The sequence below is a fragment of the Pungitius pungitius genome, chromosome 15 (assembly GCF_949316345.1).
Source record: "Pungitius pungitius chromosome 15, fPunPun2.1, whole genome shotgun sequence".
In the NCBI taxonomy this organism is placed as follows: domain Eukaryota; kingdom Metazoa; phylum Chordata; class Actinopteri; order Perciformes; family Gasterosteidae; genus Pungitius; species Pungitius pungitius.
The window spans coordinates 11,486,360-11,509,018 of record NC_084914.1 but is presented as its reverse complement, the minus strand read 5'-3'; the positions used below and the strand labels follow the sequence as shown (position 1 = coordinate 11,509,018).

The 22,659-nt window shown below is 44.2% G+C and overlaps 1 protein-coding gene across 2 annotated transcripts in view; it reads left to right on the top strand.

Moving 5' to 3' along the window:
• The window catches only part of gpc5c (glypican 5c), a 76,978-nt gene that overhangs the window by 13,199 nt on the left and 41,120 nt on the right, over positions 1–22,659 (top strand). Inside the window, exons 3-6 of one of the 2 annotated variants that reach the window (XM_037459195.2) lie at positions 5,561–6,264; positions 16,953–17,122; positions 18,103–18,159; positions 18,527–18,649. In XM_037459195.2, coding sequence (XP_037315092.2) covers positions 5,561–6,264; positions 16,953–17,122; positions 18,103–18,159; positions 18,527–18,649 — 1,054 coding nt within the window. The remainder of the gene's footprint in view (positions 1–5,560; positions 6,265–16,952; positions 17,123–18,102; positions 18,160–18,526; positions 18,650–22,659) is intronic. The other variant, XM_037459197.2, reaches the window with a different exon arrangement.

The following is a 22,659-nucleotide window of genomic DNA, read 5'->3' as shown; positions in this document are numbered from 1 at the left end:
CAGAATGATCCCCAAAGCCACAAGTGTGTGTGTGTGTGTGCGTGCAAGTTTGAAAACATTTTTGTGCACACATGGTAGTCAAAGTCTTCATCTAATAATGTCTGATAATCAACACAATGGACAATGAATTTGAACATCTCGCCCCCCCCCCCCCCAACTCACTTCATTCCCCCGTTCAAGTCAACCCACTCTCCTCATTACGCCCTGCTGCTGGACACCTCCTCTGCTTCCTCGCCTCTATGGCTCCCAGCACACCATTAAGGAGTCCCCACGGTAGGCCTCAGTCCCGCAGTATTCATCCATTTCAATCCAAAGAAGGAGTTACAAGAAATGAGAGAAAAGAATAGACAAAACGAAAAGTTCTCACCCGGCCCACCCGTGTCCCGTTTGTATGATCCATGATGGATTACGATGCAATGATGTGACATGGGCCTGCTCTTAAATGAGCCACAAAGCACTTGACAGACTTTGTCCTTAACAGATATCTTTATACATTCTTCTTGATTATTTAATGATTTCCTGTGATTCACAGCGTTGTTATGTTGTTTTCAGTGGCATTGAGATAATAGGTCATAGATCTCATCCATGAGTACCTCTGGCTTTTAATTGAAACATGCCTAAATTAACCTTTTGTAGTTTCAATTCACAATAAAGATGCAAAATGGTGGCCACAAATATTTCAGTTTTGGAATCCCATCCACACCTCAAAGTCAGTGAAATTGTCTGTTTCATGTTAATCTAATGTTATGCATTAATATCTTTCATTTTTTCTTAATGAACTCGTGCTGGCATTTTCTCTGAAGGCATAAATTCATCATCAGTTTCCGCTTGTATAAAGGCGCTTGACAAGACTTTTTATTTATTTATCAAAAAAAACCACTGATTGGCATCAATGACACTAAATCCCTGGAATTAAACATAGCATTAACCTTAAGATGTAAAAAGGTCTTGAACATACATGTGCAGTAAGGCTGCTCGTGTTGTAAAGAAGGTTTTATTGTGGCTTTATATGAGTGCTAGCACTATTTGTGAGCGACACTCTGCTGCTCCTTAGCACTATATCAAAAGAGACACTGTGATTTACAGACCAATAAACAAAAGAGAAATGCAGCCTCACTGTGGACATGTGGCCCTCTTAATGCTTAGGACCAGTGGTGCTGTCCATCAGCCTGTCAACAGTCTGACCTCCACATCTCCCCTTTATGGCATTAGCCATTTGAACGACCCTCCCTCCCACCCTCCCCTGCTCTCCCCTCGGCCCCTGTGCTCTGCCTCCTCTGTCCCTGTCCTTCTCTCGTCTGCTCCTTCCCCCTGCCTTCGATCATGTTTCCCTGCTTTGGCGTGAGCACAGAGCAGTGATCCCCCTCCTGCCCGATCCTTACCGCAACTCCTACCTCCATGCCACATTACAGCGCAGTGCCCCCAAACGCCCCTGGCATCTGTGGAATTGTTTATGTTTCAGGTTTGGTATAGCTAGGCTGTCCTTTATAATTACCCCTCCGACCCCTCATCTCAAGCTCATTATCCCACCTGTTGGCCCCTCTGATAGGACAAGACAAGCATGTCAGGAAACCTGTGTGGGGTTAGGTTTGGGAAGTCAGCCCACCCCCCCCCGTTGGTAAAGCAGCAAAGACGGGATTTTACCCCAAGTGTACGAAACCAATATCGGTTATCCATGACCCTATCAGATGCCATTATTCTGATAATATATCCGTTTAGTCATTTGTTCCTTTTTGTTTAACAATCTTAGAGTGATGTTAAAGTCAAGTCAGATAAAGAATGATGCCTGTCTCCTCCTTATTAATTAAACACTGGTATTGGCCGATATCCAAAGCCCAGGTATCGTATCGGCAACCGGACTGAAAACGTCTGATTGGCGCATCCCTTGAATCAACAGGTTGCGTATTAACACTGTAACTGTGGCCTGACAGGTTAGAGGCTGAGAGATTGCATGACATTGCACCTCTAAAATGTAACCCAAGATGAACAGTGCTGAGTGAGAGATCGCCCTATATAAAGTATTCTACTAATTAAAACAAGGATACGTAATCTACACATGTGTCGCTATGTCATATATCCGTGCGGTCTGAAACCCGACCTGTGGCAGGATTAAAATGCTTTGCCTGAGAAGATGGTTGATGAGGGCCACGATGGGAAGGGCCCTTCAAAGTATGAGAACAGTGTCTACTACCTCATTATCACAATATTACCGCATCTTCGAGCATGCACATATGCACACCCACCTCTACAGGATGACGTGCACGCACTTATAAATATAGACATACTTTCGTGTAGTCTTGCAAGCGCTTAGGGATGGACTCTCACTGCACACAGATACAGAGGTTCTCGGTTTGCTTGAACAGTAACAGAGAAAGAGAGATAGAGATCTATGTAAGGCTGCCCAATGGGTCCTGTTTCATACCACCACTACAAAGAGGGCCGCAAGTTGGATATTTCCAACTATTAGTAAAACAGGCCTCTTTCCTTTTGCTACTGTAGGAGTGAAACTAATGACAAAGTACGATCTGTTTATGAAACACCTGTATACACACTTACCATGTTGGCAGGTGACGGCGGCCTGGTGTCACATGTCTCTGCTCAGATTTGGTAACCCAGCTGTATTGCCTTCGACTTAAATGCCAAACTTTGGATTATTCTGACAATACTGCTCAGTTAAGCACACACACAAACAAATATGACAAAAAAAACACTACAGTTGTGACTTAAATCCCTGAACTGCCAAGGCACTTATTTTCACTCAGTTATGGTGGAAGCTTTGCCATGGTGACTAATTGTGCGAATAAAACATTGGGTTGCCATGCAGAGCTTAAAGCGGAAACTTCTTATGATTGAATCCAGTGTCCTGGCTTTGGCAAAGCATTGGTGGAAAGATATGGTATAATAACCCCAAAGGCCTCCTCTGCCGTGACACTGTTTGATACCTTGCTCATTCCGGTCAGAGAGCGTGTCAGATTAGCCCCACAGCACCGCAGACAGGGCAAGCCTGTTCATTTAGTCCTGTGTAGTTAGCTTGACGAGTACCTTTTATTGAATTTCAGCGTTTTTAGGACTCTGAAAATTACAGTCAATTGCTTCATGCAATATAACCCCAAGAGGCTTACCGATGCGATGCAACAATGACAGCCACCCACGACTGTGTGACTGAATGGAGTGCGGTCAAATCCGAATTCAGACTTTAAAGGTCACCAAGAACAATCAACCTCAATTAACTATCATGCAATGGTAGTTATAGGACTTTTATCACCGTATTCCTGTATTGGAAAAGTGCACGGAAAGAAAAAACATACATTTTAGAGTGGGAGAGAACTTGATGGAGAACAGAAAACCAGTGATGCTATGTTATGTTAAAAAAAAAAAAGAATCATGGGATGCAGTTTTTGTTTGTCAGAGGAAGTGTGGAGTTGACAAAAGGTGAACTCTTGTCCTACTCCAGCGCATTCAGAGGAAGACATGTTTGAAGTAACAGCCACGGAGAGACAAGGAAGTTCCCCGCACACGGGGGCCAAATGAATCCAGATGTTTGAGCATGTTCACAAGGTGGAGTCCACTTGTACAGTAGTTGTTTTTCCTTTTTCAAAAGGTTCTTAAGTCGCTTCTTTTTATTTCATTTTTCCTGGCGCGCTCTCCCTCTATCTTCCCCCTTTTTTCCTCTTTCGTGTCCTCGCTCTGTGTCACTCTCTTGGCAAATAAAAATGCAATATTTTAACAAGCACGGAATGTCTTAAGGATTTAATGATCCTGTCAGGAACCCTTTTGAAATATGTGAATCCAGTCATGGCGCTCTGGAGAAGTATAAGACGGATTTCTTTTTTTCTTTTTAAATTTGCCTCCTTTTTTTTTGTTGGTCCAGTTTTGATTCCCACCACCACATCTCACTAAAGAGTAAGATTAAACCATGGCATTTCTGAGCATGATGATTTTATAATAACATTATGCAACGCTGTGTAACGTAAGCCTGCGGGCACATCTTGTGGTGTAAATGTCTGACTGGCAGGCCTTTTAGACCTCACACTGCTACCAACCCCGTGGCCCCACAGGCTGAGGACACGCAGAGGTGGAACCCAAACTATCACTTCTCTGCACATCAAACGCAGTTTCTTTTCGTCACTTTGACGCGCTTCGTCGTCCGTCTCCGGCTTTTTCCGCTCTTCAGTCAGACTGCATCTTGTTACCCTTCACTTAACAGTAATAATCCTGAGCAGACCACTGCTCATGAGTCTGTCGGCTTTATTTCTGTCGCACGAAGTCACGCTCTCCAAAGCCCTTCGGAGAGGCTGCTATTTGAATGTTACGTGCGCGGGATGCAGCTCTAATCCTGATGTCGGGGATTTCTGGTGCATCGTAAATGAGTTGTGCCTTTTGCTGGCCACTGGGAAGTCCCTGTGTGTCACAGACAGCGATCACATTAGTGCAGCTGTTGGGGAGGACATGACTGTTGTTATCCTTCGCTCTGTGTGTTGGGAGGGGCTTTACACAGACAACTCATTTGGTAACAAATCACTGTGTTTGAATTGATTCACTACCTTGAAGGTTCTTTTATGAATGAATGTTCCATTCGAGTATGTATTAAAAAATATATAAATAAAAATGTCTGTGTGTGTGTGGTGTTGGGACCCTCACACTCCTGTCTCAATCTGTACCGTTGCTACTGCTCCTTCATGTTCTGCTTTTAAGCTGACATCACACCCCAGTGGAGAGATTCGTGTCCATGACAAAGGACACACACATCTTCTCATAATGTGTTTTAATTTCATGAAAGGCAACATTTTGGTCGCTTTAAAATAAATAGTCTACATAGCATTGGGACCGATGCTGAACACAAGGCTTTCAGAAGCTAATGGGTGTCATCACTGTGACAACAGCCATTTTTTTCTTATATGCAGTAGACTAGCATCCGAGACCACAAATGTTCAAAAGGTAAACCCTTGAATAAATAGAGTGAGAAGTTGGATCATTTTTCTCCTACACTTCAACTGGAGGAGTTCGTCCCTGCAGGTCAATGGAAAGAAAAGCATTCCGTACTTTCTTCGCACAGCTTACCACTTGGTAAAAGGAGAGAACATTTTTTTCCCGGGTTAATGTTTGATCAAAGTATTCAACCATTTCATTAATCATGTAGTAGCAGTAATGCATCTGGGCTTGTATATAGCCGGGTCCTGGAAACGTTACACAGAAATACAAATCTGGGAAATCTTATTTTGTTGTGCAGATCTATCGTCATTAAATTCCATTCATTGCGTCTTTCTCTCTCTTTGTCCAGACCTGGAGACAGGCAGGACTGTCTTCTTAAGACATACTTATTGGGGCCATGATTCATGATCATATCCAACAGCGTTATAAATAAACTTGACACTGGTTTCTCAACCCAACGTATTGATGCACTCAAGCCAAGAGTTTAGATCCAGGATTTGGAAATGCGTTTGCCTGTTGGATTCCTTAGCCATTTCATGTCAATGATTTTCCAAACTCTTCTCACATAAAATGTCCTTGGCCGTTGTCTATCTCTCATCTCTGTGCTTCTCTTTTCCCCTGCTTGCAGACATGTTCCAGTATCTTCTATCCTTCTCTCAGGGCCACCTGAGCTCGCTGTTGGAGGGAACCTACTCGTCCCTGTCCCGCCAAGCCCTGCCCCACGTCAACCAGCTCTTCTCCTCCCTCTCCCTCTATATCCGTGGGGCCAACGTCTCCGCAGAGGCGTCAATCCACCAATTTTATAACAGCCTCTTCCCGCTTGTCTACACGCGGCTCATCAATCCCGGCCTAGAAGGCGGCGTGATGATGGGCAGTGAAACGGACGACTGTCTCCGTATGATCAGGCAGGACGTCAACCCCTTCGGGCCTCATCCGGGCGTCATGGCCAAGGAGCTGGCTGGGGCATTGGGAGTCGGCAGAAGACTGGGCCTGGCCCTGGAAGAGGGTCTGGAAGTGATGAACGCCACCGAACACGTCAGCATGAGCAAAGAGTGCGTGAAGGGCCTGGTGAAAATGGTGTACTGCTCGCACTGCAGGGGCTTGACGCTCATCAAGCCCTGCGTGGGCTACTGTCTGAATGTAATGCGAGGCTGCTTGGCCAGCATGTCCGAGCTGGATCAGCCCTGGAGGAGATACACCACTCTGTTGGAGCAGCTGACCCACGCCATGGCTGGGCACCACAGCCTGGAACTAGCCCTGCTAGGGGTCAGGGGGTACGTTAATGAGGCCCTGCTCTACGCACAGCTCCACGGTCCACTCATTACTGCCACAGTGAGTACACACGGGATCAGCAGCTTTAATGGCACACGCATTAGGCCTCGAAACCGTTTTGTTTGACCTCTTTGTTTAAAAACTTGGCAAATTCATTGTATTGATTGGAGAGGTTTTGCTCGCTGCTTGTGGGTTATAAGCTATTTTTTTCCCCCAAAGAACCCTGCACAAAGCATTAATGTTTGCATAGTGTTTAAACTTTTCAGAGAAAAATAATATTTATACTAAAAAAAAAAAAGTTCAGCCGCCTTCAAAGGAATGCTGAGCTGAGGCAAGAGAAGGACTAATTTTCCAAAACGGCAAGGCATCAAAAAGTCACCGTTATTGTTTCGGTTACAAATTTGGGTGAGGGATATTAGGGAATTCTGCATTAACTGTAATGAAAATAATAAAAGTAGTGGATAAAATGGGGACTGAGTGCCCTTGCATGCTGTGAGTACAACCATATGCCTGTTGCCATGTTATGGTTTTTAGTTCGATGTTCCCAACATCAAGAAGGTTTCATGGCTCACTGCCAGACATTTTTTTTTAACCGAATAGTGCAGTTAATAGTTTACATTTGGATTTTGTTGAGCAAAGTATCTTCTTACAAATGCGTAAAGCATTGTGACGGTTTCCTCTTCTTACATTTATCCCTGCATAGTACACAGAGTAATAATTCAGTTTGCATGTCAGTAATTTGCTTTACATAAGTTATCCTCTGGAATCAGATTTTTCTTTTTTAGCAAATACAGTACAATGTGTCCTCTATCTTCGCATTTTTCTCCTCGTGAGGTGGGGTCTGGCATGTGGGTGTAAGGTAACGCGAGTCATACACCAAGGAGCAGAAGGTGATTAGCAGAGATTTATGTGCATCAGAGGACCCTACCATGTGTATCATTTAGTCAGTCCCCATTGCAGCTACCTCTCTACACTAAATTTCAGCCATGGTTATTGATGCAGTGTATACAAATACAATGTTTTTAAATGAATCTATAAGAGCTCTCACACGTCTCTCCCCTGGACATGAGCGGAACATCATAGTTCCACTACCTTTAGTTGGCCCCTTTACAGTTCTGATGAAGGGACTGGACTTGACTTTCCTAGAGTGACCACTTGTGGGAATCATTTTTTTATTTTCCTATACTATATCTCTATTATCCAAACACCCACCTCTCTCCGGCTCATTATATGGCTCTGACGGCATACAGATATTTCTTATATATACGTCAAGTCCTCGAGCCAGGAGAGGGGAAGACCAATACTTTAAACGTTGAACGTTTAAGGCCTATTTAGGGTGTTTTTGTTCCATTATCTTCAATACAAATAATTTGTTCACAGAATCTGGTGTAAACTTTAAGGCAACACTATAAAAGCCATAATGTGGAAGCAGTGAGATGATTCAACTTTGATGTTGTTTTTTTTAAATATACAGTGCAGACTTTCAACGAAATATCAATTAGTCTCAAAGACTTAAAATGAGTAAGTAAAGTGTTTGGTTTGTCCAATCTGGGCTAATAGAGAAACATGGCGGTTTACAAGAAGAGAACCCGCTCACTTTGCACATCTCTTGCCCCTGGTATTGCTAACTGTTATGCAATTACAGAAATACAGACACTACATTAGTGTCAAACATCTCAATATATCACAGAATCAAGTGAAAAAAAAGCCATCCAATTCAATCCAATTCGGGAAATGGTTGGCAGTGACATCAAATTGTAAGTGATTTGTGGTTAATGGTGTTCAACGAGCGCTGGTGTGGTCCCATTAGACTCATACAACCGAACGGATAGACACTTACGCTACACACGTGCATGTGCAGACAGAGGAGGGTTGGTTGCCAGGCTCAAAGACTGACCTAATACAACTATGCAGTGAGGCACTGACGCAGCTTGTGTTTCGTGTGTGTGTGTGTGTGTATGCCTGCTTGGTATTCATGGGGTGGCAGGCGAGCCTGGAGCAGGGAGCCCAGCGCGGAGACAATTGGGACAGATTTGAAAGGATTCCAGCTAGACCGTACAAACTAGATCCAGCCAGATGGAGAAAAAAAAAAAGAGAGAGAATTGCTCCAGGAAAAAAAGGTGGCCCCCAGTCGGACACTGTGGCTCCCGTTCGCTGCGCTCCCAATGCTTCAGGCAGGCTACGGGGCATACGCGAGCACCCGCTCAGACACACACTTAGCCACACATAGAATAACACACAAGTTCTATTGCCTTGTATTACCTAGAACCTATGGCCTTTTTAAATCACAGTCTGTTTTTATAAAGCCACAGAGGCCTGTAAAGTAAAACTGTTAGGTCTCCAGTGCACAACTACTGTGTCAGCGTAGCCCCCGTCACACTTATACCTCCATATACTAGATTAACTCTCAATATAAAACACCTTTTTGTGTATATAAAAGGCATATCATTCTTATTATTATACTGTAAAGTATAATAAAGTGCACAAATCCAGTGCAGAAACCTTGCTTGACCTACCGTCATAACGAGTACAAAGAAGTAACTCTGTTTCTTTTTTTTTTGTTGCAGAATACGAATATTACATAGAGTTGTTATTGAAGGAATTATTGTGACTTTGTGGTTTTACACTGGGATATTATCCCAAACCATTTTGTGGTGGCTGTCTCTCTCACTTAGAGAGCTGCAGAGTACAGAGTCTGCACTATATGTCGCAGTACGTCATAGGGCAGGACCGGGGTCGTAACACATATACTGTACAGACGCACACACATCCCCACACGGTGCGCAGGTATCGGGTTTTTAGAAGTCCTGTAAGGAGCCTAGATGTGCGGCCCACCCTGGGACAATACCAGTGCTGCGTGTAAGCGTGAAAGGCAGCTATTGATGGTTATGTGGGGCAGCAAGAGGATGGATTCTGTCTTAACACATTCCTGCTCTTATTGAGATGGAGCGTGAACGTGGGTCGAAGGGAAGTGGTAATGGATATTGGGGGAGCCATGGGTTGAATTATGTTGAGTAGACACAATTACCTGCAAATATCCAGTAAAAGTAGCTGCTCTTATTGGGCCCCTGTGCAAATGGTAGCTCCGATGCTAAGTGTTTTTTTTTCTTTTCTCCTCCTGAATGCCGCCCTGTTGAATTCACATCAGAGACACATAAGGGGCCACGGGGCTGCCGTTTATTAACATGGTCTTAAAAAATGATATGGCTCACACTCACATAAAGATGAGTAGGCGTTATTTCATAACACACAGAAGCATGCGTCGACTCACACCTTCATGCCACTCATTTGTTCACTCACTCAGAGCTTTATAAGTGCGCTTGCGAGAAAAATAGTAGCCGTGATCCAGATTAAAGTATTTTATATGCATGTCTACCTTATCCGCTTGTTGGTTTTACCCCAGCTTTTCATTAAAGTCCTACAGAGGAATGATAATAGTAGCCTGGGCCTGTAGATAATGGAAACAAGGGCCAGTGGCATGGCTGGACGGTTTCCATTCACCACGGCGGCACCTCAACAGACTGCAGTGGCTTGCATTGCAAGCACTTTTTTATTTTACTCTATCCTAGTATAATAAAGCATTAAGGCACGAGAGGCTGTACAGTCAATAGTTTTACTGTTCAAGTGTGTTGTTAGGCGGGCAAACTTCATTGACGATGAAGTGTTGACTTACGTATTTGCTTTCATGATACGGCTGCCAGCGACATTATACATAGTAAATAAATAGTAAGTTGCCTAGAGAGTCTAGTCCCCCCCCTACGTGTGGCTGTTGCTATGCAACAGACAACCAGCAACATCACGTTTGTTAGCCTAGCACCAAAAGGTTGTTGATGACTGAGCTAGGAGATCTGTGAACGTCCCAGGTCGCCTTTCAAGATATGGCACCATTCATTCACCTCTCATTCATTCACTTTGCACATGACGTCCACCTGAACCGAAAACCGGTCATTTGTGGCATTTACAGTCTTTTTCTTTTTTGGGCTATCGCCATCGAGCTGAAAACTGAAATGACTGCCCACGGTCGCGCAAAATCTAAATGTTATTTTGAGTTCCACCGATATGGAACGTCAATGTAAACAGGTGTACAGTTCACCCCGTGACTCACTCGCAACCAATCAGGATGCATGATTTTATCCATCTGATTTGAAACAGAATAGGATTATCATTAAGTAAATGGATTTTCAGGGCAAAGAAATGTAAGATGATGAATATATATTGTATTGTACTGTATGTTGCCAATAAATATCAACTTAACACTTGTACATCAACCTAATCAACATGAAGATAACAAGCATGGTGAAGAGCAAAATTAAAGCAATGACATGGCCTTACAGATCACTTTCACTGTGCTGATATGTAATGTTGTGTGCAATTGAATCAACATTCTACATTTTGTACATGAGACATTCTTACATGATCTCCTAACCCTCCTTTCTGGAGGTCACCTTACATGAAAGGATTAGCTACGCAGCCTTTACATTCCAGGGTTCTGCATGTAATATTTGAGACTGTTCGCAGAATGGAGCCGATGCAAAATGCGCTCCTGGCCAATCTATACGCTTAACTCATCTCTCTAAGCTGGGTGCGCCTTTGGCACAGCGTCTAACCCTCAAACTGCCTTACTTACTCAGCAGTCCATTAGCTAATGATCGAGGGGGGGGGGGGTGCAGCCTCACTTCTCCTCAGCCACCCATGTTCGTCTTTTCCAGCTCCTTTTGCCTCTTTCAGTGTTTGCCTGAAAATATCCAGCAGCCCTGAACTCATCCAGCTGCGTCAGTGCCTCACTCCAATGAAAAATGCAGTTGTTAAAGTGAGAAATCGCCATGACGATTGACAGCTGGGCCAATTCATTTGGCTCTGAACATAATCCTTGGTCCTTGGTATATTATTTTCTTCTGTTAGCCATGACTGGTGGAATCCTACTGTATAATTAAAGTAATGGTGTAATTTAGCAGCAATATAGTTGATTATAAGGTGACGAAATGTTCACAGAGCAGGAAACTAAACGATGTGGTGCTTTCCTTCAGAGCCTGCTAGTAAATGTAGTATTGTTTCCGTCCTCTGTCAGGTGTCAGTATCAAACTTCTCCGGAAAAAAAGCCCTAAAATATCTTCCCTGGTATTGTTGATCAGGTAGGTAATCGTTGATTCAGATTAAATGTGACCTACCACCTTTAAATCCATTGTGTCAGCACCCCTGACCACACGGCCCTGCTTTAATGTCTGAAACCGCCGTCCCTGTGCGTCTCCACACTCCCAACATCCTCCCGCGATGGCTGGCTGCACACTGGTCCGGTGTTTTAGCTCCTTCAAACATCAGCTGGCCGGCATTCCAACGCCGAGCAGGTGCTGCTGTGAAGTTTAAACAAATCTGTGTTAGGAGTTTCGCGGTAATTGCGGGTTCACTGCAAGACTTCAAATGGACACGTGGAGCTCGGATCCTTTTGCTTGTGCCGCGTATGACCAGACACAGACGAGATGAACTCCATTGAACTTTCCCCTGTGGTAAAAAAACAGTTTGAATCCTTTGAGACGCGTCGCCACATTCTTTAATTCTCGTCAATTTGTTTACGAAGATGTAAACAAACTCCAAAGTAACACCCATGTTTATAGGGGGATCTCGTATTTAGATAAGCTGTGAGTGATTTATTCAGGGTGTGCCCAAATGTGGAGATTTAATGTTTCAGGATTGGAATCTCAAGGACTCTTCCCGGTGAGCATCTCTTGAATTACCCTGACATCATTCAGGACTGATTGACAGAGACCGGAGTGAAGACTGCTGAGAAAGATGGAAAGAAAGTGATTTGTAATGAATAGAGGGATATCGTAAATCAATGACAAAGAACAATTGGCGGGGAGAGAGAGGAAGTAAAGCGAGGGGAGACGAGCAGTGTCGTAAATCAGCTGCTCTCTCGCTGGAGGCCAAGTGGACGCTTACGAGGAGCTGGGGGGGGGGGGGGCATTGTGTGTGCTAAATGTTTTCAGTCTATTCAGACCATTTTAGCTTTGATTCATAACACAAATTATAATTTTTAAAACCCATCATCGTTTCAGTTCACATTACACACAACTGTCTATTATCCACATTTCCTTTGTTAACCAAAATAACTAACGTTTATCTGAAAAGAGTGATATATATATATATATGAAAACTGTTAATTTATGTATTGAAATGTATGTAATTAACCAGTTCTACAGACAGAGATCTTCATCATTTACTGTGTAACCCTCTCATTGTAGGTACAGTCTCGCCAACTCCACCCGGACCCGGGAATTTTAGGCATGTTATTATATCCAAGTAGACTGTACAATAGCCATGTATATTATACACAAAAAAATGGAAGTCTACCATAATCTTGCGCTGAACGCTGTTTGAGGCCATAATGGTCTGACTCGACACCTCAAAGCCTACATGCGTCTCTTTGGCTGGTTAAACATAAAAAACAACCTAATAGTGTCGTTGAGGCAGGAGGAGAGAGACTTCCTCATCCCCTTAACCCACCCAGATTTCCCCAGATGGTCCAAGGTTTAGTCTGGCATCTTTCCACAAGCTTGCTTCCTTAACCCCGAGGCCCTCACAACCACAACAACGTAAAAAAATCGAAGTAGTCACCTTAATGCGTAAATAAAGAGGCAACGTGTTTTTATCTTGCTGAAACCTTGCTATGTATAAAGAGAGATATCTCTCCCTCATATATGGTTATTTTTAGATAGCAGTATATTTATTGATAACAAACTATACCATGTACTATCCGACGTTGAGTCCATATTAGGTAATTCCACCAATGTCTGTCATAAGTTGGCAATGTCTGTCATGTTAATAGTTCTCAGCAGCGTTATTCCCAGGGATTTGAATGAGATAATTTGCAATTACAATTTATTTTTTCCATCGTGAATTTATAAAATACACATACAAACTAAACATAGAGACAGGGTAATCAATCATCTTTATTGAATACGCTGTCTCTGTATATTTTATGAAGTCGATTCCTTTCCAATGACATGTGTCAATGATCTGCATACTCTGTGCCATTTTTAGTCACTTACCCGTATGGTTGATAACTCTCATCCATAAAAACAATCCCTTAAGAGCATACGGACTGAGCTATGGTCAGGATGTTTAATAACACAATCTTAGTATGGTACTGGCTCTGACGTGTGTACCTTTTGTTGCAGATGTCCAGAGCTCTGTTAAAAATAATATACATCCATTGTTCGCTTTGGCAGAGCTGACAAATGTGCTTCTGTTCCCACAGCTAAACAGTGCGCAGATTCTATGTGTATCTGCACATTTACCACGCAAACTATGTAAAAGTAGAACAGAGGGTTCTTCACTGACCAAACCAGCCCTTTTCATCCCACAAAGCAATGTGCCTGAGGTGAATGGGGGGGGGGGGGGGGGGGCTGAGAAAGTTCCTTTAGCTTTACCGGGTAATCCCTTGATAAATAAACTGGGAAGACAAGACCACCGCTGCTATCTGTAAGCCGATACTCCCCTAGAGGAGGGATGGCCCAGGGCTTGGCTAGCTTTGAGCCAATGATATGTGCATAACACACCACTCATGAGCTAAACACCTTTTAGTTTGAGGGAAATAAAGTCTATTCTGTTAGCATGCAACCCAGTAAAAAAAGATACAGTAGGAATGCAATTGCACTGGCTGGCTTAAATGCCCATAGATCACATGGCTCGTATGTCCCTCAGCTCCTCGCTGCATGCATCGCATCAGTCTGCCCCCAGTCAATCATATGAGGAATGCTCGGCAAAATAGCTGAAATTGTGGAGGTATAACAAGGACAAACAGGTGGTCCCGCCCCCCCCCCCCCACACACACACAAAACCAGGAAATCATGCTTTGCCCAAATGTGATTTTCATTCTCACGCCATCATCAGGTCAAGAGAAAATTGATCAATGGCAGTGGTTCCAACCCATGTTGTTATTCAACCTGTTGTCTGATTGGCCCTCACAAGAATGTGGTGACAAGAGCCAACCTATGAGAGCATTTCTCTATTTCTCAAGAGGATCCATAACGGGGATACTGTTTATTTTCTCTACGCTGACTTTGTGTTCTGTTTACACTTTTGTATGCTTAGTTAGGCATAAGAATGTTTTTGTGTAAGCGTTTTTGTTTTGAAACGGTGGCCTTTGTTCAATCTTTTTCCAGCCTCTAAAAGTATCTGTGTGGTTTGGTTTTCAAAATGATGGGGTAATACAAACAGAACTGTGAATGACCTCCTCTTGATGTTCATATTTTACACTGATGTTTACATTTTTGTCAAAAACTTATACAAAAGGCAGGTGAGAAATGGCACTGGATTTCAAACTTTGGTCTTCCTCTTTGAAAAGTTCCCAATGACAGGATCAGCTCTGGTCTGAATCATCCATTTTTCACTTTATTATTATATATTATTAGTATTATTCTAATAATACACAGTAATTATAAAAATATTATATTCACACATTACTCATTACAAATTTTCTTCTTCAATACCTTTATATTATTAACTAGTAATGGAGTAGTACGGATACAGCTCCTTGCCCACATTGACTGGAGGAGCCGTGGATTGATCTCACCCCCTTCTGAGCCACAGTCAAGTGTCCTCCTGTTGGCCCCGGCCTGCCAGCTCCACCACGGTCACACAAATATACACACACAGCACTGTAGACCTCCCCAAAGGCGGTACTCCACAGAGTATGTCACATGACTGTATGATGCCCAAAATATCTGTTTTAAATGCCTGGAATTAGTGTCAATTTAATGTTTCTTGCTCGATAGCCTCTCCGTGGCGGATTTCACTAAGTACTTGATGTTGCACGTTTACGTTGCAAAAATTAATCAGCCTTGACATTTATAGCTTCACTGCTGCCTGGAATGATTTGACTTTTACTGAGTCACTTTTGTTTTGTTGCTACAAACATTAGCGCTTTTAGTACTTGCCAGTGACAGTGATGCTGGACGGAGTAATGTTAAAAGCTCCAGGCATCATCAACACAATAAATACCCAACTATAAAATGTTGGAATATCCTCATTGGCTATTACCCTTGCTCTGATCCTCTAATGTGGCAAAACTCGTGTCGATAAATAATCCATTATATAGGTTTGAAATTCACAATTGTTCGGATAAAAAGGTCTGAACACGTCCTGCTGGGATTTTGACAGCAATCGTCAGCAGAAGCATTGCAGCACATGCAAAGAGCATGTGTCTTAGTATGTTTGAAAGGGCTTCACGGCCAACACAGTTGCTATGTTCTATCTTTTCTCACCACCACCACCACGTGATGTGTGCGTGGCATTGTTGTGTGGCGTCTACGGCCATGTGTGGCTGTGAGCCGCTCTACCACATGTCAGCATGTTTTATTGGTCTGGAGGGAGTCAAGGCTAATGCAATAAAACAACCTTCCTCGTGCCCAGCGTCTGCCTTCAGGACTAAGAATGTGGTAAAAAAAAAATAAAAGAGAAAAAGGGAAGAGTGCAGTGCAAACGGTGCGAAGATGAAAACTATTCAGGTGGTTGGTTATAAACGCACCTCCTGAGCTGCTGATATTTCCACTGCCTTGGAAGAGCCGTTATGTGAATACCTCCATTTGTAGGGCTCACAAGATAACCGACCTGCCGGTCCCGCAGAGGGAGAAGGGTATTTTTAGCAGGCTGGCAAGACGCATTTTGTGACTGTTAACACATATTTCAGCTGCTTCAAGACTTATTTTCCAAACTGTTCCCAGCATGCGGACGGACACAGATGCTTGCCTTTGTTTCCCAAGTTAAGTTTATGTATTGGTTTGTGCATTCCACGGTTTTGGCCCCCCCCAACGCGAATGTGTTTTCACAATTGACCAATGTATTGCTTCATTGGTTTGTAAAGACCTATGAAAAACCATTGTCTTTTCCTTATTGTTACTTACTGTATGCACTGTTCTGTGCACCTATAAAATACACACAAAACCGCTCTGATCTTCGGTTCGACCCTCATCTGCTTTTCAACATACTGTGCTGTACGTGTGGAAAAGAAATCGCATATTATTGCTGCTTCTTACCGCGAGGATTACTTTTCTAAACGCGTGGTTCTGCTAAATATTACTTGATCCCGTTTGAAGTCATTACATTTTTACAATGGCTCGTCCCTCTAGACAAAGCAGTGTATATTCATTGGTTGCTGTACTCGCTGCAGTGTGTACAAGAGCCATGGCTATCTGGCTTATTGAGGACCACTTAATAACACAGGCTTTTAAGCCAATGAGATGTCATCGATTTTACTTCTGGGTTTGAAGCACAAGCCCCTTTATTGTCATGACCCCCCTGTCACCGCTGCTGCTTTTAACAGCCACTGGAGGTCTTCGTTGCCAACTGTGCGTGCGTTCACCCCCGTGAGGTAGTGGAATGTTTTACATTTACTGTCAGCCCTCCTGGCAATAATTCACTCATCACGCCGTTTTCTTTCATCACATCTCTCACTTGTTGCCCGTTACCCCAAAAGTTCTCTGCCCCATAATTATTTTCGCCTGTCTTCAACCTGCAGTCATTCAACTGCAAAGCTGTAATTAATCATTTCAAAATTGACGGCATTATCATCATCAAAAAAAAGGAAGTGGTCACTTTGAATGACTTATTGTAGTTAAAGTGCTTTCAGCTGTGCATGTGACAATGAGTTGTTTATGGAAGTAACCCTGCAGCTCCACCCCTGCTGTTATATGTTTTCCAAGCTTAACAGGTGTGTGTGTGTGTGTGTGTTTGCTCTATCCTCCCCACAGGTGGACAAGGTGTGTGGCCTGTCTACTGAGGAACCTACAAACATGCCGCCTACGAGCCCAGAGGTCACAACCTCGACCTCCACGGTGGCCCCATCCCCTCCTCCTCCATCTGCCGCCCCGTCCCAGCGTCTACCAGAGCAGTGGCATGGGCAATTGGCCCACTTGAGGAGGTACAAGACAAAGCATTGAACAAGTGAACTGCACTGTACATCTGAATGCCAAGTGGTTCAATATTTTCTTGCTTGTTAGATTACTTACTCTAGGTGGGTTGGACCCAACACACACACACACACACACACTTGGCATGTAAATGAAGTGCCAGGCACTAAAGTCAATGCCCTCCACCTAGCCTCTGCCCACCACAGCTGGCACTGATGTGGCAAGAGAGTGGGAATTTGGGAGGGATTAATCGTGACGAACCAACAATTTCCTGTTTACCCAGACGACCATACCACCAACTCTGCACACCAGCCGGGCCTGAGCTTAAATAGCACTGCAGACAGAAACACACACACACACCTACACACGCTCGCTGCGTTGCCTGCCCGACCTTGTCCCAAATCATGAATCACTGCGCTGATGCCGGCCAAGCTGACGGGTCCGGCCTGGCACTGCCACCAACACAATCCAGCTCCCTGCCTGCTGCCAGCCCTCACCAGAGCACATGTGAGCGCACACACACACCACTTCAGAGACATGGCAGCCCCCGCCGTAGTTAAAAAAAAAAAGAGCACCGTTTGCTGCTGAAAACGTCAAACGTCATACAGAAACAACATTTACGTTTTGTTTTAATGAGGGAAAATATGAACGCAGAAGCTCAGCAGAACTTTGTATGAATACGTACCTTTATTTCATGTTCAGATGTTGGCTTCACATATACATTACATATCAATATTTGTTTTATTGTTGGTGTGGTGGGGGGAGAAATGGTTATTGATTGATGTGTGGTGTGGCCAGTCTCTGCATGTGCACGATTAACAACTCTCTTCCAGGTGTCGACTGACTTATCTCTCTCTCCCTCCCTCCTCCCCATGTGTCTCGTCGTGTCATCCTTTTGTTTCTTTTTGTCTCTCACGTCCCACCTTTCAAATCCCTGCATCCTCCTTGCTTGCAACAATCTCCCCTGGACGCCAACTCCCATCATTCCCAGCTCCTTCCCCCTGAAACCCTCCAAGAACAATAAACATAGTCTGAGAACCCTCTCTAGGTAAGCATGAACCCAAGGGACTCATCGCTCTCACTCATCCACACACCCTCGCATACCGTGACTTGCATACATACATGTCACATTTCATTGTTGATTGTCTTTTGGATGACTGATGCACCTCTCATGACCCCAGTCTTTTATTTCGCTTGAGATGACAGTGTCTGTCCCCCGATAACATGTGTTAGCAGATCTGATGAAGCAAGCACCTTACCTCAAAGTATACTGACTAAGCTGACTTAGCGAAGTGGTCACATTCAAAGCAGCTCCCTTTCTGGCACCATCGATATTGTCCCTTGCATCCATCACAATTGAATTGTTGAGTGGGATGCAGATCCTGTCTATTCAAATTGTGTCCTTCTTTTCTTAGGGAATTCTTGATGTACCTGCAGCGCTACAAGTCGTTCTTTGCAGCCTTGCCAGAGATGCTGTGCGAGGGGGAGAATGTAGTGGATGACTCCACGTGCTGGAGTGGGGATGAAGTGGTGGAGAGGTAAGAGGAATGACTTCAGTCCCTTAACGCCTCCATTCACTATGAACTGAGATATGACACATTCATTTTCTCCGGGACCATTACATTATTTATGTAACATTTTAAATCTAAAATTGTAGGATTTTCAGCTGACTTTTGATTAAAGTGTATGCCCCAAATACATTTTTTTATTATTATTTTATATTTAAAAACAGCAGCAAAAGTTAACTTAACAGTAGCACTAGTTTTTGCATGAAACACTTTCATTTTCTCTATGAACGACTGGTTGTAAGCATCCTTCCAAACAGGTCCTCTGATATTGTTGTACTCTAATTCCATGCTTTGGAAAGTACAAGTTATTACTAGGATCCAAGGAAAAAGTGACAACCCCTCTTTAGTTATGTGTGTGTGCTTGTGTAACATTCTGTGAGTGTGGCTGTCTGTTTTTAATCAATGCGGAAATAAGGAAGCCATTAAATCCATCTCCACAGAGTGAATGCAGGCAGAACAAATAGTTGCTACACTCTCCTGTGTATTGGTCAGTTGATGAGCTGCTATCCGTGCTTTTTCTCCTATTTTTCTTTCCCCACTCAATTTTCATTCTTTCTTAAATAGAGGTTTTCTTCATTTTAGACTGATTTATAGGTGTGGCCCTGGAACTGTTCTCCTGCTTATGGTTTTGGGTGCATCCCTTACTCTCTCTGTGTGTGGTTATGGTGATGTGCTTTCTCATTCAGCATGAGAGGAACAGAGCATTGACACAGACTACTGAGCCAGTGGGAGTCTGTAACTGATTTCCCCTGCTGGATCCGTTCCTTAAACTCTGTTAAAACTTGTTCCACAGTTATGACAAGGTCATGCTCTCCTTCTGCAGTGGCTCGCATTACCATAGCAACCTCCGCTCCTGGCACTGCCAGTATTGGCCTTCACAAAAGGGAAACGGAGGCCCTGGGAGGCCTTTAGCCCATGATCCACCCCTGAGCGTTTGTCAGACCCTTTGGCCCCGCGTCCGTTTTGCTTGATTAAGCCGTACATTAAGCTCCACGCGAGTACATGGGAAACCATTAGCTTGAACAGATGTCTCTGATTGCAAAAAGACCCTTTGATTATACGCAGTGGTTGGCAAAAGCATTTTGTGAGGAATGCTCATGAATGACTTGGGCTTCAATTTGCTTAGAAAAAGTTCACTTTCTTAATGTGCTAGCTCTCCCATCCTTCCCCACTGCACAGGATCCGCTAGTGGCTCTGGCATGTTGAGCAGACCACGCATTCATCAGGCCTGTCACTTTGTGTCAGCACACAAACGACAAGGGGCAGCCAACGTGTGTGTGTGTGTGTGTGTGTGTGCGTGCGCGCTTGCTCCGTGACACACAGTGTCCAAAACCGGTTCTTTATTTCAGTGCCCTTGTTTGCATGTAAGTGAGTGTCTGCCACTAACACAACCAAGGGCGCTGGCTTTACAACGGTGCTAATGGATCATAACAGTGTGTTATCACACACTCCCTGGTGAGAGCCAGGCCTTTGATCGTGGTGTCAAGTGTTCTTATGCTGAATGTGAAAAGAGTACATTTGGCACCACTCATAAAAGGGCTCCCGATTGGCCTGTGGCTATTCAGCAAACCTTTTCCACTGTATCTGACTCTGCTGGCATGTATTAGGGAGAGAGAGACAGAGGGGAGTGTGGGTGGGTGGGTGGGGTGGGGGGGGTGGAACCGGACAGGGCATGAAAAGGGAAGGCGTTTGGGTGCCGTGGTGCCCCCTGTGGCTCCCTGTGCCCCTGATGAGGGAAGCATGACAGAGCGATGTGGGGGGGGAGGACCTTGGCAGCATAAAGACCCATTGTAGAGTCAGCGGAGTGGGGCACAGGCCTGCCGTGGACCCCCAAACGCCTGGAGGGTGAACAAAGACCCTCCTATGAGGCTGCATGGGAAAGACTTGGACATCGCTGCCACCCCCAGTGCGACTGGCCGCACCAGGCCTGGGAAAGTTGCATCAGAGCAGCAGAAAATATGACAAGAGATGAGAGACAAAGTGCGTGGTAGAAACCACCAATAGCAATGTCGGAAATCGCCATGCTAAGGTCGTTAGCAAAAGCCAAAGTCTCACTTCCTGTGTGGTGGACACACAAAAGCCTCTGAGGGCTCTGTGGGTTTTCCCCGGACAAAAGAGGGACATAGACACACAAAAGGCACGCACACTGACATGTCAATCCACACAAGATCCATGCTAGTCAACAGCTGGAGGGCTTATTCATTCAGGCACAATCATACACTGCCCAGGCAAGGATACACACATCCACATGTGAGAACACACACACACACACACACGCACACACTTGTGTGTTATAATACTTCAAAGCACACGAATGGCATTGGGGATTGAAATTCCCTTCCTCTCTTCATCCAGCAACTGATGACAGAGGGGCGAGCGAGGGACAAACAGTTGTACTTGCGACTAAAACTGCGCGTTGGCTTGCGTTCAAACATCTCTGAACATTTCCAGCATCACGTGCGTGAATACTTTGCACCGCAGCTTTTCCCGAAAGATAAGATCAACCAAAATGAGCAGGTTTTTATTCAGATACAATGCACCTATTGTTATGCTCTTATCACAAACTTCATTACCATAATTCTTCCACTATAATTAACATCACCTATTTCCCCTTACGCAGTTCATGCAGCATGTGCATACGACATTACAACTGAAATTGGACCATGGACACTGAACAAAGTGAACTATATTCGGAATAAAAAAAGTATGTTTGTTGCACTGACCAGCAGAATACTTGTGGTGCGCTTCCTGTTTTGCTGGAGCCTTGGACTTAATTATAAGATGCGAGTTGCCACGTGTATAGTTGATGGTATGATAGGAAGAAGGAAAACAAATAGGAGGGTGAATTAAAAAGTCTTAAGAGGATGCGTCTTGTCCGTGCAGTCAGTCAAATCTTTACTCTCCACTTGCTCGTCGACAGGAAACAAGCTGCTACACACATATTTATATAGAACATGTGGGGGCGGCGCTGATACAGATATCACGCTGGCATGTTCTTAAGCTTGGGCCAACGAGCGGAAAATCTACACACGTAAAGTGAAATGCAACTAATGATAACAATTTCATCCGATCAAAATAGCAGCAAAATATAATGAATTAACTGGCTGGACCTAGATGAGTTGTGGACTATCTTGGCCAGCAGCCGGCTCTTGTGGGAAGCTCTGCTATTCCGACATTTCTGATGACACTGCTGGGTGTGCCAGTAATAGATTTCGATGGCACGGATGCATTCCGGCACAGCCGCTGCTAAGTGGCCGGTCTGAACAGCCGATCTCTGCATAGGCTGCATGTGTTGTTTAGATGGACTTTGGCACCTAGCAGCAGCTTCTTAGACACAATTTGTTTTGAGCTGATTCCCACAGTATTTGTGGGCAGTGTGCATAGTCCGTAAAGAGGGAAATAACCAGTCTTATTTCAGTTCACATGAGTCAGCTGTCAGAGATCTCAATGCTTACTGGGCGGATTGATGTGAACAACGAGAGAACGCCAAGGTAAAACGCACATCACTTTTTTTCGGTTTACTTTGAAGTCACCACAGATCAATTGTAAAGATTATTTATTATAAGTAATAGGACAATGAAGCAGTAAAGATGAGTTTTGCCCCCTCTTCCAGTCCCATCATGTCCGGGTTGTTCCTTTGTCTCTGTGTTGGCCTCTTGGGTGAGAGGAGCTCAGTCGGTTCAAAATACTAAGGAATCGGAAAATGAAAACTCCTGCACAGCGGTGCAATGAATTAGTGTGCGGAGGAGGGACATTCCCTGCTCGGACCCTGCCGGTGCATGTCAATGTGCACAAGTCAGTTTGATGTCAGTCTTATTCCTGTTGATGTTGACATAAGCAGAGACGTGGAGTACTGGTGGAGCGTTAATGTCGTGAGAACAAACATCAGAGAAATAATGAGGAGTTGTAGAAATACACGCATTAAATTGCTCTGACCTAACCTTTCCCCTGTGCCATTTGCATTTGGCGTCCGCGTAAGA